The sequence below is a fragment of the Thrips palmi genome, unplaced genomic scaffold (genome assembly GCF_012932325.1).
Source record: "Thrips palmi isolate BJ-2018 unplaced genomic scaffold, TpBJ-2018v1 HiC_scaffold_5, whole genome shotgun sequence".
Lineage (NCBI taxonomy): Eukaryota > Metazoa > Arthropoda > Insecta > Thysanoptera > Thripidae > Thrips > Thrips palmi.
In genome coordinates, this window is record NW_023144632.1 from 10,959,857 (window position 1) to 10,976,481 (window position 16,625).

At 39.5% G+C, this 16,625-nt stretch overlaps 2 protein-coding genes across 11 annotated transcripts in view; one reads left to right on the forward strand and one right to left on the reverse strand.

The window, feature by feature from the left end:
• LOC117650315 (ets DNA-binding protein pokkuri) overlaps positions 1-4,298 on the forward strand; it is a 36,967-nt gene extending 32,669 nt beyond the window's left edge. For all 5 annotated transcript variants that reach the window (XM_034393656.1, XM_034393655.1, XM_034393659.1 and 2 more), the window contains 2 exons: positions 71-320; positions 412-4,298. In XM_034393656.1, coding sequence (XP_034249547.1) covers positions 71-320; positions 412-931 — 770 coding nt within the window. In that variant the 3' untranslated portion in view covers positions 932-4,298. The remainder of the gene's footprint in view (positions 1-70; positions 321-411) is intronic.
• Positions 4,299-5,131: 833 nt separating this feature from the next.
• Positions 5,132-16,625, reverse strand: part of LOC117650326 (protein held out wings) — a 40,258-nt gene continuing 28,764 nt past the window's right edge. Inside the window, exons 3-8 of one of the 6 annotated variants that reach the window (XR_004588028.1) lie at positions 15,906-16,022; positions 15,490-15,630; positions 15,288-15,408; positions 14,425-14,742; positions 10,871-12,901; positions 5,132-7,903 (exon numbers count right to left, since the gene is read on the reverse strand). Coding sequence is in view for 5 of the 6 variants with exons in the window: in XM_034393677.1 (XP_034249568.1) it covers positions 10,887-10,975; positions 14,425-14,742; positions 15,288-15,408; positions 15,490-15,630; positions 15,906-16,022 (786 nt within the window). In the remaining variant the exon portion in view is untranslated. Of the gene's footprint in view, positions 12,907-14,424; positions 14,743-15,287; positions 15,409-15,489; positions 15,631-15,905; positions 16,023-16,625 lie in introns of all 6 variants that reach the window. The other 5 variants (XM_034393678.1, XM_034393679.1, XM_034393677.1 and 2 more) reach the window with 5 other exon arrangements.

Consider the following 16,625-nt stretch of genomic DNA (forward strand, 5'->3'; position numbering starts at 1 on the left):
TAGATCAGTCGAGTTTACCAGTTGCCGTGCCCGACATGTCGAGACCTTGACGGACTGTATGCCTTTTCAGATGGCCGTCTTCTGTGGGACTTCCTGCAGCAGCTCTTGAACGACGCCAGCCAGCGGTACACCAGCTACATTGCTTGGAAAAACCGCGACACGGGTGTCTTCAAAATTGTAGACCCTGCAGGTCTTGCCAAGCTGTGGGGTATCCAGAAGAACCACCTGTCCATGAACTACGACAAAATGTCCAGAGCTCTGCGGTATTACTACAGAGTCAACATTCTACGCAAAGTCCAAGGAGAGCGACACTGCTACCAGTAAGTCTGAATGTTCCGACATTTTTGGTTGCCTGAGTTCTATGTAACCTGCTTTTGACCACCTTTTATTTTGTTTCATTTTTTTTTTCAGATTTCTGCGTAATCCAACAGAACTTAAAAACATAAAAAATATTTCACTCCTACGCCAGCAAATGAGCCCTACACGCCCAGCCCCTCCAGCAGCTTACAACGGCAATAGTACAAATGCTACTAGCAATAGCAACACACATCAGGCTACATCGCCGCCGTCTCCAGTTCCAATGATGATCAAAGTGGAACCTGATTTGGACATTGACGACACTCTTGAGGATGCTGAGGATATGCCTACAGACCTCAGTATGATGTCCTCACAAAGCCAACGCAGACAGCAAGACCAGCAAGCAGCTGCGACTGACTTGAGCAGTCACTCTAGTGACAGGGGCCATTTCATCGCCCCTGAAGTGAGCATCACCAGCAAATATGTTAGAGAAATGGACTCGCCCTCAGAGAGCCAGAATTCAGCATATCCGCTATCTTTCGGCAGTCGGCCCAATGAAACAGCTGATAATGTGCCATTCCCTTTAACACTGCCACGCAGAAGTGAACCAGCGGACAGTGAGGAAAGTAAATAGAAATTGTGTCACCAATGCTGACTAATTTCATTTTGAGTAACCTCATTTAACAAACATTTTTATGTGTCAAGTGCTGTGGGATCTTTGAGATAAACAAACGGCAATGTTCACAGAGGGCATGACTTCATATTGCGCTATAAATGAAGTTACTGTAGACTTGCTAGCAAATGCTGTTGAACTGTGATTAAATAATGATTTATGTTAGGTCTGTAGGGTGTGTCTGTGCTCAACGTAAAGGTATAGAACAGTATCCTCTTGAAAAGAATGTTTCTTTGGGTACAAGAATGAGCTGTATGTGACGGATCTTGTGTAGCTGTGTGCTTTTTTCTCCCTCCTAATCTTAAACAAAACCTGGTTTCTATTGTCATTTGCATTTCCACTAGTAATAGTTCGTGGTACCTTATATTCAGGCATTTTATCTCTAGACATGAGTTGTTTTACGGCACTTACCACTTTTTCTCTCCTTTTTTACAATTATTCTGATATGAATTCAATAAGAATTGTTGCTTGGGTTATTGCAGAGTTGCAGTTAAGTTGTTATATTAAATAAACCATTACCTGTGGAAAAGTAATGTGACACAGTGAGTGATTGAATGGAATGAAAGTAGGCGGCCTCAGACCGCATATTCTTTTCTGTTTTGTCTAGAAACTCTTAGGGATAGCCATTCTTAATAGTTTTTATGTGCATTTTCCTGTTAAATTTTGTGATTAATTGATGTTACTTGAATGCTTGTTTTACCTCCTCTTATGTGTTGAGATTTTATGCAAACGATTTTGTACCTTGAAGCAAGACATCTTGTATATTGTTTCAATTTTATGGATATAAATGTAGACAGAGGAAAGAATTCATTGTTTATCTTTATATTATTTAGTACAAAATATTAACTTGTAATCAGTCTTTTCCTTTTCTCAAAATGTTAAAATAAGACAAGAATCAATTTAATCCAATTTGTATATGTATCAGTTTGTGATAAAGATGAATTCATTTTAACATGACCGGATATTTATCTGTAAGTGATGTTATGTTGCTAAGAAACTTAAACTGTTCATTTATGTGATCATTAATATGTGTTCTGATGCTGTGGGAGAACTATTGTGCCAATTATTATTTTTAAGAGGATTCAAAGGAAAGGAGATATAGTACAATATTTCTATGAGTGTAACTATCTCGATCAAAATCGGAGCTTTCGGGAAGATAGTAATCCTCACCAGCACATTCATCTGTGATAATGCTCCTATGGTGTATTAGTACTGTTTTGTGGACTGGTGTTCATTTCTTTGCTCTTCTTGGCTTCTTGTGTTCTTTTCCAAATTAATATCCGATTATTTATCTTGCAATACCAATTGTTGGTTCATTAAGGAAGTAAAGTATGTATTCTACAGCACCCTAATTCTGTACAACGCTGATTGTATTCACTAAATTTTTAACTTCACATCAATAATATGCTAGTTGTTATTCATATTTGATACATAAAACAAAAAAACGACACAAAAAAAGTTATCAATAAGTATTGGCCTTTTTTAAAAAAAAGAATTATTACTTTATTTCTGTCCAAATTAATTGACCCGTCGATACTCCTCTCACGAGAGACTATCGGTGCTGCTGCTAGTACTACCACTGCTACCCCCTTTTTTCCTCCTCTCCCAAATTTTGATATTACTGTCTTGTTCTTTTCAAAATAAGTTGTTCCAAATTTGCATGCTCCATTAGATTTTATCTATCTGAACTGTGAAGAAAGGATATTAATTCCAGATTAGACCACAGGCAGGAAAACAGGAGGGAAGTGTTCTATTTAGGCTACAACTTAGATTTTTCTGTCGTGGCACCTCATAAATTAACAAAAAATTAAAAAAAAAAAAACCAACTTTGCTGGTTGATTATAAATTATTGTATGTAGTTTTATATGTGCCTTTGAATGTGATAAATTGACTTATGCTCTTATGAGGTTGCATGATTTTGCAAGCTTAGGGACTAACATGCATGATATGGTGAGGTTTGCCTCTATGGCTGGACTAGAATTCTGCAACCTCTCCTAGGTTTGGAATGTCTTAAGAAAGAAAGGTCATATGAGTGAAGCAGTCACATCTATTAACAACATCTCAGTGCACTTTATTCATCAAGAATGCTGGAGTTCTAAAGTAGTTTACAATCTAGCGGGTGATTAAAATTATTAGCCAATATGCTGCTAATCTCTCCCTCCAATTTTTCTGCCGGTGAAATAGGTTCTGTAGTTGAGCTCTGTCAAGGGTGAATTTTCTGTGTGAATGTATATAATATTCTGTACACTTCTTTTATCTGTAACAGACTATCTTTCATAGGAACCAAGTAAAGTAAAAGTGTACATATTTTAATTCTTAGGTATTATGATAAACCTTATGAAAGTTTTCAGTGCAATGCATTGAAACAGCCTTTCAATTTTGTTCCGTTATGTCTTTAACGCAACATTATTTTTCCTTTATCTTGGTTGGTGTTAGGACAAGTTATTGTGTTATTATGTACATAAAGAACTAGTAAATTCTATTTGTGTTTTTCAGCAAATAATTTTTTTTTGCCATATCTTAGACATGACAACAATGCCTCTGTTGCATAAAAATTCTATATATTTAGAGATATAGCAGCTCCTCAGTTTGTTCAAAGGAATAATTCCATTACTAAAATGTGTATACTGTGTTTTGGTATTGTTCGTAAATATTATTTTGATTATAACGATCTCATTTGCTGCTGTACAATCTATAAAAGTGTTTTTTGTTGCTTTGTACAAACCAGATTGAAATTTTATATCAGTAATGCCTCTGTACAGTGAAAAGATATTTGTATTTTGTACATAAAATATTACATAGATTCAGCAGCTTGGTCAAATAAAATACTTATAAAGTGGTACAGATGAAATTTTGGAGTCATAAGTTGTCACTTTCCTGGCTGGAGACCTTCATAATTTGATAGCCTCGCCGCACCAGAACTCAGCCATTGGGCACCTATCTGTCTCTTAGATCCATAGCAACGTTCCATATTAGTTTTAGGCAAATCTGAGGTGGTCTGCGGCGCAAGTTGGAGTGTGTTGTGCTGCAGTACTCCCTAATAATTCCTGACACAATTTTAAGGACCATTTCGGCCCTAAACAGTCTTTTCTCTAGTGAAAAACTGAAATCATTTGAGAATGCACGCAACACATCGCCCAGCCACAGCCTTTTCACTGGTGTCACAAGCCTCACAGGAAAAGTCATTTTTGGTCACCCTTGTTTAACTGCCCCTGGAAGGTAGGCCACCCTTTTGACTCTTCATGGACCTACACCGCCTGTGAAGTAGGCAACTGATCCGTCCCGCATCACATCAGTGTCGGACGGACGGATAGTTACCGGGCCCGAACGGACGAACGACCAAGTCAAGTCAAGTAAAATCGACAGGGGCAGTGTAGGCAGTATACACGCTGGTGTGATTGCGTGGCGTGATTGCACGTCACCTGTAATCGCCTGGAATGGATCCCGTTACGCAGTGGCCGAGTTCGTGGGGTGCGTCATTATCTGAACCTGGGGGGGCCATGCCCGTTGGTTCGTAGTTGGGCCAGGAAAAGGACCAAAAGGACCTTAAAATTTAGTGGCAGTGGTTGGGACGCTTTGCTGCGCTTTGCTCGCAGCAACAATACAATAATGTGGCAGGGGCTCACCTGGGGCTGGGGCTCACCTGGGGCTGGGGCTCACTGTGGGCCGTGGGGGCGGGGAGACTGCATGCGAAACGTAGCAATTTAAGGATGCCCCGGTGGGGGACTACGAGACAGCATGCCCGTGACTAAGGTCGAACTCCACACCATTCTCCAGCCAGGGGTAGTGACTCTGATATGTTATCTTTATCACGTAGAGAGGATTTTACATGACCAAGCTCTTGCATCCATGTGTATTGTAATATTTGCGCACCGCTGTCATTGCGTGTCTTGCACAGCGCTTGCTCACTTGGAGCCTGTAGTGCCTATGTAGGCTGTGTAGCCATTGGCTATGTAGAGTAGGCCCCTGAGAGGCAGAGGTGCAGGCCATCGGTGTCGAGACGGAGTCCTTAGGTTTACCCCGTCCAGAGAATGGTTGCCACTCATTGACTTGAACCTTCAGTCCTCTTACGAAGACAATGGGAAACCATGTTCCAGTAACAACTTCTGTACTCTCTCAGCTTGTAGAATGTTATTGGTAGGTCAATGCATTGTAATACAATTAATTTTAAACTATGTATTTCAATGTAACACATACAAAAAGAAGAAAAATATATCAACATCGAGACAGGAAAAAGTAGCTGAGACACTCTTTTTACCGAGTTTTCTTGCGTTTCTTACTCTCTAAGGCAAACAATTAATTGCCCACAAAGAGTGGAACAATCACAGTCAATAATATTTGCTTTTTTCATACAAAAAAGCAAGTTCCAACAACAAACTATAATCTCATAGACTTTTTTTTAAACAAAGATACTAATGGTAATAAATAAACAATAGACAATCAACAACCCTCCTTTCTCTTAATGCAGTAACTGACAAAAGAAGGAATCAACTTTCTGCGCCAGCAATATAATTGAAATTATGACTCCAGAACTCTTTGCAGCTATCTACACTAACTTAAGAAAAATTAATCATTAAAAACCGAAAAGAAAAAAAAAATACAAGATCTGTCTTCTACGTCTTACTCTTCAAAATCTGTCAAATTTTTTGCTTGAACTTAATTTAGTGTTCTTTCTCAAACTTAAGTATAATACAATTCAGCAAACAATTGAAATGAACATATTTCAAACTGCATGCTGTATGGCAACAAGTGGCTTTAATAGTGGGGCTTAGACAAAAACAATAAATCAACTTAGACAAAACAAACAATAGATTGAACTGTAATCCCACAAGGAAGAACAAACAAATTTAAGTACCAATGCCAAGCAAGATCAATGGGACACAATGAAAGTGAGTTCAGCATAGCCTTCATGTGGTTAAACGTACAGTTAATAAGAAATGTTTCGGTCCCTGTTTAAAACCTACATTTTCTAAACGCATTCTATTTTGAGAATATTCACTCTACTTTTTGAGTGTGTAAGGATGCCAAAATTGTTTGGCTTATTTGATTTTTGTCCAATATACAATATTCAAAAAGATCATTACAAAATTAATACAAATTCATGAGCTACCGAAGTTTTTGTGACAATGGGGAAGTTGCTAATCAATACATAAATGTGATGTGGTACAATTATGAGTGCAAAGGCTTGTTCTTGATTTCTTTGGTCTGTGAATTTGCACCCTCCTTAATCCTCATCTCATAATCCCTTTTCCTGTTCTAAAAGGTGGCATTTTTGTGTTGATGAAATTGCTGCACAGAAATGTGTGACATAAACATAAATCCTAATGTTTTACACCTTAGCACCATTTGACTACTTTTTCTCTTGTGCAGTCATGGACTGGCAAGTTTTTGTTTTTAAGCAGTGAAGCAAAAGTTTCAAAAGCCTACTCACAGCTTATTTTAACAAACGAAAATAAATGGCTTATAAATTAAAAATAAAAACAATGGGAAAAAAAGCAACACAGTTGAAAAGATCAGTGCAATACATTAATAAATACCTAACATCAAATGTTTTGTAACCAAATGGAAACACATTACGTACTGAACATAATGGCAACATGAATACGTGTTTTTCTTTCTAAAGTAGCAACAACAGCTAGTACTTTGTATATAGCTGCCTCTTTATCAAGGGTAGGTTCCTTACATTTTGTTTTATATGTACAAGAACCAGTCTTCTAATATAATAAATAATGTAATACAAGCAACATGAGCTCACGAGCTACCAACAACAAAAAAAAATTAAGAATAAACTAAAACATTCAGAACAATGTAGATATGAGTGCTTATAGATACTTTATAGATGTATTTATGGTAGCCATGGAAAATATTAATTTGATGGATTTATGTGCAAATTTTCAAATTAATCGAAGAAGTGACCAATCTTGTTGATCAGATAGAGCATTACTGATTCAAACAGCATCTAAAGAAATCACAATTCATTGAAACTTTTGAAACTCCATTAAATAGCAAAAAAGAGACCAATGAAGTACAGAATATTAGTTTCAACTGGATGTGAAGTATATAAGTACGTTATGCATATGTGTTCAGTGATTTCAACACATCAAATTCATTTAAAGTTCTAGCTAATACGCTCATGGCGAGCTTCATACCTAGGAGATTCATCATATTGAGAAAACTTTCTATGTTAACAGAATGGGCCCTCCATAAAACTAGTTTGAAACACAAAATAATCCCAACAGCATGCAATGAATGCACCATTACAAAAATGACCACATGAAAAGTTGATTTGAGTCAAGTTGCACATTACAAAAACGAAAAATGTGCTTTGGTATGGCTGTGGAATCTATTTTCCTGAGTCTTCATATTCAAAGATAAAATGAGAATTGTCGAAGTAAGTATGAGTCGGACACACACCTACTGATATTTCAATGTAAATGTGTCTCATAACTGTCAACATCTTTTCATCTTAAAACTTAAATATTGCTTTTGAAGACTAGTAAGGACATGAGACACTACAATACTGTTGCTTGTAGGTGAGTCCACACCTGTCTTCCATCATACTAATAAATTAATTTTCGTTAAGACTTTTGTACTTAATTAAGCATATATCATTGGCACATTGTTATGCTTGGCTTGAGTTGCTTCTGATGCTCATCACTAAATTCACACATTCACTCAAATTATGGTGCCACTTATTCCTTTTTAGTAGAAGTGATGTTAAAGGTAGCAGAGAACACAAGACACCTACCCATGCAGGTAGTGCTGTCCCCAACAAGTGACGCTGGTTAGTATAAAGTGTGGACCAACCAACCATCTTGATGCGTGCAGTTGCTTGTTACTTTACACTGGGAGGATGTTTGGATGGACGGTTGCTTGTGATCGCTCGACACCATTCCTGTGTTAGCACTCGAAGCCTACAGGCCAGGTTTTGTTCTAGGTTGCCAACCGGGGGAGTTAAAAAGGGAAAAGAAAAAAGAAAACAGAATGTTAGTATTTGATTTTGTCCAAAGATTATCAAAGGAGCTGGGTTCATGTATGTAATGCCAGCATGTATTAATTTGGTTCAGAAAAAAAATCGGAAATTTGTCTTCCACACAAGGCATTACAGACATATGAGCCCGAGTATTTTTTTTTTTATAGATATTATATAAAAAAAAATACAAATAACTAACTACAGACAAAAGCTTGCACATGATAAAGATTTCAAGAGTTAAAGTAAAAGAATGAGAAAAAATAAAACTTTTAAAAACGAGCCAAAATGTTTGAAGCAAACTTTTGTCATCAGGCAGCCACTAAACCATATTATCATATTATTTTAACATTAGTAACTGTAGCTGACTTGCTGAGAGACAATATTTATGCCAGTTTCTGACACTTAATATATGAACATCTTGTCTCAAAGCTGAGAGGTATTTACACCACTACAAACATCAATCCCAGGGAAAATTTGACATGAAGCCCAAACCATGTTGACAGACCAAGCCAACATTGAAGGTTTAGTAAAATGAATTAAAGTCTTTTTCATTATGAACACATGAACTATTAAAGCTTGCACATTGGTTCAAATAGCAATGAACAAAACAAAGATAAAATAAAATTAGTGGGGGTTTGTTAGTAACGAGCCCCCTGTATAGTGAAATGTAACACAGAAACATCAGCATCATCTGCAAAAATATTTGATAAAGGATTTTGCCACAAGAAACAATGAAGGACTTTCCATTAAGAAGGAATTTGATTGCAAACTGATAGGATAAAATCTCCGTATCAGATTTTCTTTACTCTCGCCAATGTGTAACATTCAACAGATACTGAGCAACAACAAAAGATAGAAGAGCAGATGATTCTGAAGAAGCTGGTGCTAATATTCATCCGTAAAATAATAAGAATTTCACTTGTAGCCCAATAGGGTTCCAAAAAAACAAAAGCAAGTGGGTGACAGAAAAAAAAATAACGGAAATTCCTTGCTGCAAACTTAAGAATTGTTATACCTCAACCTTTCCAAAAAACATACAAGAAAGAAAATGTTCATAAGAGTGTGCTTAAATGATTCAGTAAAACAATAATAAGTGGAACTACATCTTGTTTTAAAACCCAAAACTACCAGAAGCATTCCCCAAGGTGCAAGAGAACAGTAGGCAGAGCGCAGTCTAGCATCACTTATGTGGAGCATAGCTTGGTGACTCCTCCTCCAAATTTACTTAAGCATTTAATATGAAGCAATGATTAAATATCCATAAAGTTAGTAAGATCAACTTGGCCATGTGGACGTTCGTTAGCAAGAAAGGGAGAGAAGGATTGTATCAACGTAAGTTAGTAGAGACCCAAAGAAGGAAGGATTAAGGTAGTGTAGCTATTTTGGTGTCTGAACAGATCCATTTTGGGTCTGGCAAAATAAAGGCTAAAAGGATACAAAATGAAAATATGGGGAAAAGAAATGAATGAGTTTCTACTATCAACTTACACTTCATTTATTTTTGCATGTTTGATTTTGCACCTAATATGTACAAACCAATGGAAAAGTCTTACTAGCACTCCACAGGCTCAAGTTGCCATAAAACAACAACAACAAAAAAATACAAAATAGTATTTTCATACTGGAAATGATAATACATAATATATATATATGTCTTTATATATATATATATATTTAGTTTTTACCAATATATTTTATATAAATATCTCAAATTCCCCAAATGAGGAAACTAACAATGTACATATACATTTTAATTCGCTCCACATCTACTGCCCCTTTGAAATGAAATCTTTTTGTGACCTTCTCACAAATACGAAGATACAATCAGAGGAAAGAAGGACAGTTTCGTTTGCTTTTGGCCTCTTTAGGTCTTGGCAAAATTATCACAACCATTACAATGAAAAATTAAGTAAATGAGAAAGAATAAACCAGAGAGACATCACCTGGGTCCTTCATCTTACTGTCCCTTCAGAAAAATGTGTCCGAGTAGAACACAATTAAGGGAGAGGGGGAAACAGAAACAACCAAAGGCCACATGCCATTTTGCACGGCATATAGCAGAAAAAATCTTCTTTCATGAGAAATACTGGTCAAAATTGAAAAGTTGACTTAATGAAGGGATTATAAAATCTTATTACCAAGAAGTAACTGATAAAAACTTAACATTCTCGTATAAATATGTATACATAAATATCTATAAAAATCTGTGAAAAAAGGAAAATAATAATATAGACTAGCTTAAGGGAAAATCACATTTCTCATGTGACCTCATCTACATTTATGTTAAAAAGTGATGACTACTGTACCGACTGAGAAAAACTCCAATTTCATACAGTCCTTCTTTCCTCAAAGAAAGAAAAAAAACCCAAAATAATAATATCAAGACAAACTATAACACTGAGGCGGGCATTAATCATGTATAGATTACGTTAGGTCTGGTAACATTAACTTTTGCGAGCAGTTTTAAAGAATGCATATTTGATTCGAAGTCTTTGAAAATAAATATGTTGACTAATTTGTCACCACCAGGCTTAGGGTGATCACTTCCCACAAAGGGGTTTATCTGTCAATTGTTAAACACCCTGAACAGGTTTTTGATTAAAGTGAAACGTAATCATAAGGAATAAAGCCCGACTCATTCAACAACTTAAACTTGAATCAAGCACGCTCAGCCGAAACAGGCCTGGCCTTCCATTTACACTAGCCCACATCAGCTCAAGTGGCTTTAAAATTTTAGATTATGTAGGGGAATACTAAACCACTGGTTAGTATTTGTAAATGACAAGGCCAGGACTGGGTCGCACTCTGTGGAAATTTCATGGTGAAATTTCCAGATTGAATTCTGACTACGATAGTAAGAAAAGCCATATAAAAAGGAGGCTCCACAACAAGAGGTACTTTAGAGAGATAACGTAACAGAGACTAACCTTGGCACACTTGGGTCTAATTCACAAGAGGAGGCCCCGCCCTTTGGTAGGGATGTTCTCTCATCTGTCCCAAGTGTCTGCGCTGCTTAACGCCCGCTAGTGCTCCTGTTTTGCAGGCACAAAACTCATATTTAAAGCATACATCGCAGACACACAGAAAGTTTGCAACGTCCCAACTGGCATTTCAAAAATTTCATAAACTTGCGTATTAGATTTCCGTTAACTCAAAGGAGGGTTTTAAAAAAATTTCTGAAGAGGAACAGATTTAAGTAAAAGTTGACCATGTTGGGACGTTTTCAATCACGTTTATGTAAAATGGAACATTTAAAAAGAAAAGAAATAAGAATCCCATGGCAAAAAAGGCAGTATTTCTGCTTCAGGCACATCTATGGCTATGCAGCATTTGATAATGACATCACAAGAGCTGCTTTCTGGCAAATGCAAAATTCATGCTCCATTCTACACAAATACAAAACATCAACAAAAAAAACATAATTGATCACTGGAAAAAAGGCACACACACATACACAAACACACAACAAAACTACATATAAATAACACTGGTAACAGGTGACATAATGTCTTCTCTCGTATTCAAATACTTTGTTCTAGCTTCACTAATAAAAAATAAAAAAAGAGAGAAAAATGTTTTCAAAGCCTTCATAATAGCTGCAGTAAAAATTTCATGCAGAAGTTGAAACAGAAAGCAGTATGGCACTGGGAAGAGTAAACTATAGAGCAAATCAATGCATGTCTATCCAAACTGCCAGTCAGTTAATAGCTGTACTGGGTACAGCACATAATTTACATGAAAAGTGGAAATAGATAATCAATTCTTGTCAACTGAATAAAACTATGAAACAAACAACCATAGAAAAATTTTGCAATTGTAACAATATATAAGTCTTTGAAAGCTCGGATCGCTGCATTACAGAAACAATGTAAATTTCTCCACATTGTCTGTCTTATTCTTCTCCCTACTCCTACAGTCTATATTTCTAGGAAATACATAAGAAACTTTGATTCGATTTCCTGAATTTTGATCTGCTAAAATAATACCTTTATCCGAGCACTTAGATGTGCATTTCAGTCCCTCGGATAAGTATCCACAAAGAAGCGAGGATTCGTATTTTGTCCTTTTTTTTTCTTTTTTTTTCAGAAAATTGATCCTTTCTAAAAGTATCAGAGGAAGATCACATGAAATTCTTTGATAAAAGGAGAATTTTTACAGGTGCATAAAGAAACTATAAACCATCTCCACCTCAATGCAGTGACCATATTTAAGCAGAAACAGAATCAGAAGTGGACAAATTTCTTCTGTAAAGGGATTGGTAAAAGGCACTATTGCAATAGCACTAATCAAATAAATAACAATCACAATAATTCAACTTATATAGAAAATATAATACAAACTCTATACACGTGAGTATACATCAGAATGTACACATCAAAGAACGGCACACACAATTCATAAATGAAAAGAACAATAATCTAATTTTTAAAATAGACCCAGTTCAACTTGGCAAATCTACATAGATAATAATATTTACAAATTTACTTACAGAAAATTCTTTAACATACTCATTAACTACTTTATTTAAAAAATCTAGAAGGAAGATTCGTGCACTGGAATAAGGAAAGTGCTATCTATAGAAAACTACATTTAAAACAAATTTCATAGGTCACTACAGTTTATAAAAAAGCTGGCTTTGTCTTCTGGTAAAACTGGCAGCATTGCACACTTCACATTATACATCATACCTTTCACTGGTAATGAAGTAAGAAAGAAAGTCGATGTGAAATCATAGTGGTGGTCGTCACTGGAATATCCCATGGATGAAAAAGTGCCATTGAAAACAGCAAGAAGTTCACCAACAGAAGGATGTGAGCACAGGACATGAACAGTAGGAGGAGTCCTGTGCTCATGAGCTGCTCTGGTGGAACTGCGCCAGGAGTCTGCCTTGGATTATCGCTGGTCAGGCCAGCCTCGTGCGTGCAACCAATGGTTCACACCCCAACCGTGACCCACCGCTGCTCTGGAATGACCAACGGTTATCTTGACACTTGTTCGAACATCAACTCACAAAGAGCTCAGCAGAGTGTTTGCTTAACTGATTCAATAATCAAACTTACTAAAAATTTTAAGTTTTTAAAATTTTAGATAAGATTTAAGGGAAAAACTAGACACAAAGCCTCACACATTTCGCAAGAAATAGCTCAAATCTGCTTGACCGAAAAAAAAATTCTTTGCAATGAATATTTAAGAGACAAAGAAACCTGCTGAGCTCTGATATAACATAATACAGCAACAACAAATTCAGAAAGTAACACAATTTTAGTTTCGTTAGTTTGGTGAGTGGATGAGCGCGAACAAGTGCAAGAGGAATAATTGGGTGGAGGCCAATTCTATCAACTAACCATATTGAAAAGTTATACATTTATATTATGAAGATAATGCGGAACCATCTCCGACCATCTCAAGACCCAAGCTCATGGGAAGAAACACGAGTTAAGAAATAAAGCATGAAGAGGGAAGGAGAGGATTTATAGTGTATGCACTTTTGAAATAGTCCTAATACCTTTGCTCTCAGTGTTTTTTTTTTTCTTCTGAAAGTAATTTAAAGATATAAGAAATGCATTTTGTTTCATTACTAAACAAAAATCAAACAAGATGTACCCAATGAATTCGAAACTCACTAACTCTGAATAACCTTTACCACCGACATATAAATTTCTCAACCAAGGATGGTCTTCAGTTAATGGTTATTTGATGTCATTGTCACACCTTTCAATCACCGCTTGCCGCGTCTGCCATCGATGATTTACGATAAATATTGAAATTTATATAAGTATTCCATAACAATACAGCCATTTTACGCTTAACTGTACATACATCTGTTAGGTAAAAAGATACCTATAGTTTCATTACAATACCATTTTTCTATCAATACATTATATTGTATTTGTTGACAAGAAAAGATTACCAGTACTTGAATTTTCTTTTGTGTGAGAAAATAGCTATGATGAGGACTTTGACATTTGCTCCATTAGCAATCAAGAAGAAAATACTTCCTTGTCTCTAAAAATCACTCAACAGGAAATGCAAAGTCAATCTGAATACACCAAATTCACTCAACAGCATCTGAGTATTACTTGCAGGATAATTATAAGTTCTGATGATAAAGGAAGATTGAATTACGAACATAAATATGTAAAAATCGCAATTTACACATGAGCACAGAGTGAATATCAAGGAATTCAAATGCACATTACTTCTGTAAAGAGCCAGGTGACTGCCATGTCTCAAGATTTCTTCACGAAAAAGTTTAAATGCAACAAGTTTACCCAGCTGTCCTCATTAGTAAGAAAAAAATATGTAAAAAAAAAAACATACAACAGAACCCTCCCCTCCTTGTTTAAGCGACATGGAGCACGCCACCAATAATAAGAGGTCCTTGACAATCACTTAACATACGCCTGGGCGGCTGCTGAAAGGTGTGAATCAAGGTGGGGTTAGCCAAGCAGGGCCTTAGGTCAAAATGCAAATAACGCACCCGTGTGTTCGCTGTAGTCCGTCATGAGGGGCGAGGCGGAGGCGGCGGCCGCCAGGTAGTTGCTGAAGTCGTACGGCGACGCGTAGATGAGGCCGTGGTGCTCGTGGCCGGGGATCAGGCCCTGGGCCTGGGCCGAGCCGTTGAGCAGGGAGGCCGCCGACGTGGGCACCTGCATGCGCGGCGAGAGGATGAGGGGCGCGCCCAGCGGCGCCGCGTGGTTCCTCATCGGCCCCGTGAGCGTCTGCATGCCGGGGGACAGCATCCGCTGCGTCTCGGACGCCGCAAGCGCCACCCGCCGCCACTCCTCGTCGCACACCGCTGCAAGCACAAGGTGCAGCACGCCGTCAGTCACCTGCACCCACCGCGGCTCGTACGTCCAAACGGCCACGGCCGGCCACGACGCCAGGGAGGCGAGGAGGGGGAGCGTTAAGCAGGCGCACTACGTGGAAAACGTGGCCAAACTCGCCACGGCAACGCCAACGTTAGTCTTATTAGCAGGCACGATACAAACTAGATCAGCGTTTTATTGTCGACAGGAGACCGGTGTAGGTTCAGACAACACTCTGGACACGTTTTGAGCTTTGCAGTCCTTAAACGGGACTAAAACTTCGATCGAGAAGCAACCGGACGGTGCCATCCGGTCTTGGATTAGAGTTCTGTTTGAGGACTGCACATCTCAGAAATTTGCCATAGTTCCGTCCGCCTGTGCATTGGTCTCCTGGCTCACTTTGCGCTTCAAAACATCAGACAGGAACTTATTGACGGCAAAACATTAGCGGCATTGCTCACTCACTCACGACTCCTCCACCCCATTCACTCCGTTGGCGGTTACAAAAGACAAAAGAAAGGCTTTTCATACATACTTGCCACATGCGCGGCCTCACCTGCTTGCACCGCCGCCTTGGCGCTCGAGTCACGGTACGTCCCGTTGATAATGGCCAGCTCCATGAGCTGCCGCTTTTTCAGCTCATCCTCGCCATCGGCCTGCACAACAAGGAGAGCGTCAGCCCGTCTGTCCACGTCCACACACGGCAACGACAAGTTGGCAAGTCGCAACACACTCACCGGTATGAGCAGCTTTTTAACCTCCTCGACGGCTCTGTCCATTTTGACTCGAGCCCGATTTTCCGTGTCTTCAACTGTGAGTAGTACGTGGAGCTCGTCGTTCAGGTGTTCCCAGTTTGGTTTGCCCCGATTTTGTTCTTCCTGCAAAACAACAGAGTGCATCAGAACTCGCGACCTGGTCGCAGCCACCCTGCTCGGCACGGGGACATGTCCGCGCGTTGCGCGTCTCGGGTACGGTGTACGGTGCATACTCACGAGAAGCAATCCAGCTGCAAATCCACAAAAAGTAGCAGGACAAGGCAAAGAAACGTCAGACACAACCACAGCAAGTGCAATCAGACGTAAATGAATGCCCCACCCCAGCCAGAAGGGCTCGGACGGGACGGAGCGAAAAGAGCACCCGGCGGAACACAAACCTTTTTCTTATCTCTCATGGAGCCCTTGCCGCGCACCATGATTTTGCACCCAGTCTCTTGCTCTAACTGCTTTGCGGTCATGCCGCGCGGGCCCAGAATCCTTCCGACGAAGTTGAACTGCAACACAGAGAGGAGAAACAGTTAGTCAGGGCAGGCGATGGCGAGCGAGAAAGGCCGGCTGCACGTCTGGCCAGCCTAGCCAGGCGCTGGGATGCCCGCCCGTCGCGCAGGCCTGTGCCGCGTGGTTGCCTATCCCCGGATTCACAGGCGCTTCCCCTGGCTTGGCTTGGACACCGGAGACAAGGTTCCTCGTGTTCGCGACCACACACGAGCGAGCCGCAGCAACGCGTCGACATGGCGCTCCGGCGCCGCACCGCTAACGCCTGTTGACGCTGTCACGCCCGAGCGTGTCACGCTCGGCGGCGCGTGGGATGCACGCCGACACGCCACGTTACGTTACGTAACGCCCCGTCACGCCCGTCACACGCACACGCGTGGTCACGCTCGCCGTCACGCTCGCGTTGCGCGCTTCCAGGGCAGTCGCAATATACCAGCGCGAAGAGAGTGAGGGCGTTACAAAGAGGGAGATACACCAACGCCAACGGGCCGTGGCTGCCTGCCTGGCGCTGCCGCGCACGCACCGCCACGCACCGCCACGCAGCGTGGCGTTGAGGACGAGCACGGCCTTGGGGCGGTCAAGGCCGCCGCCTTCGCATTGGG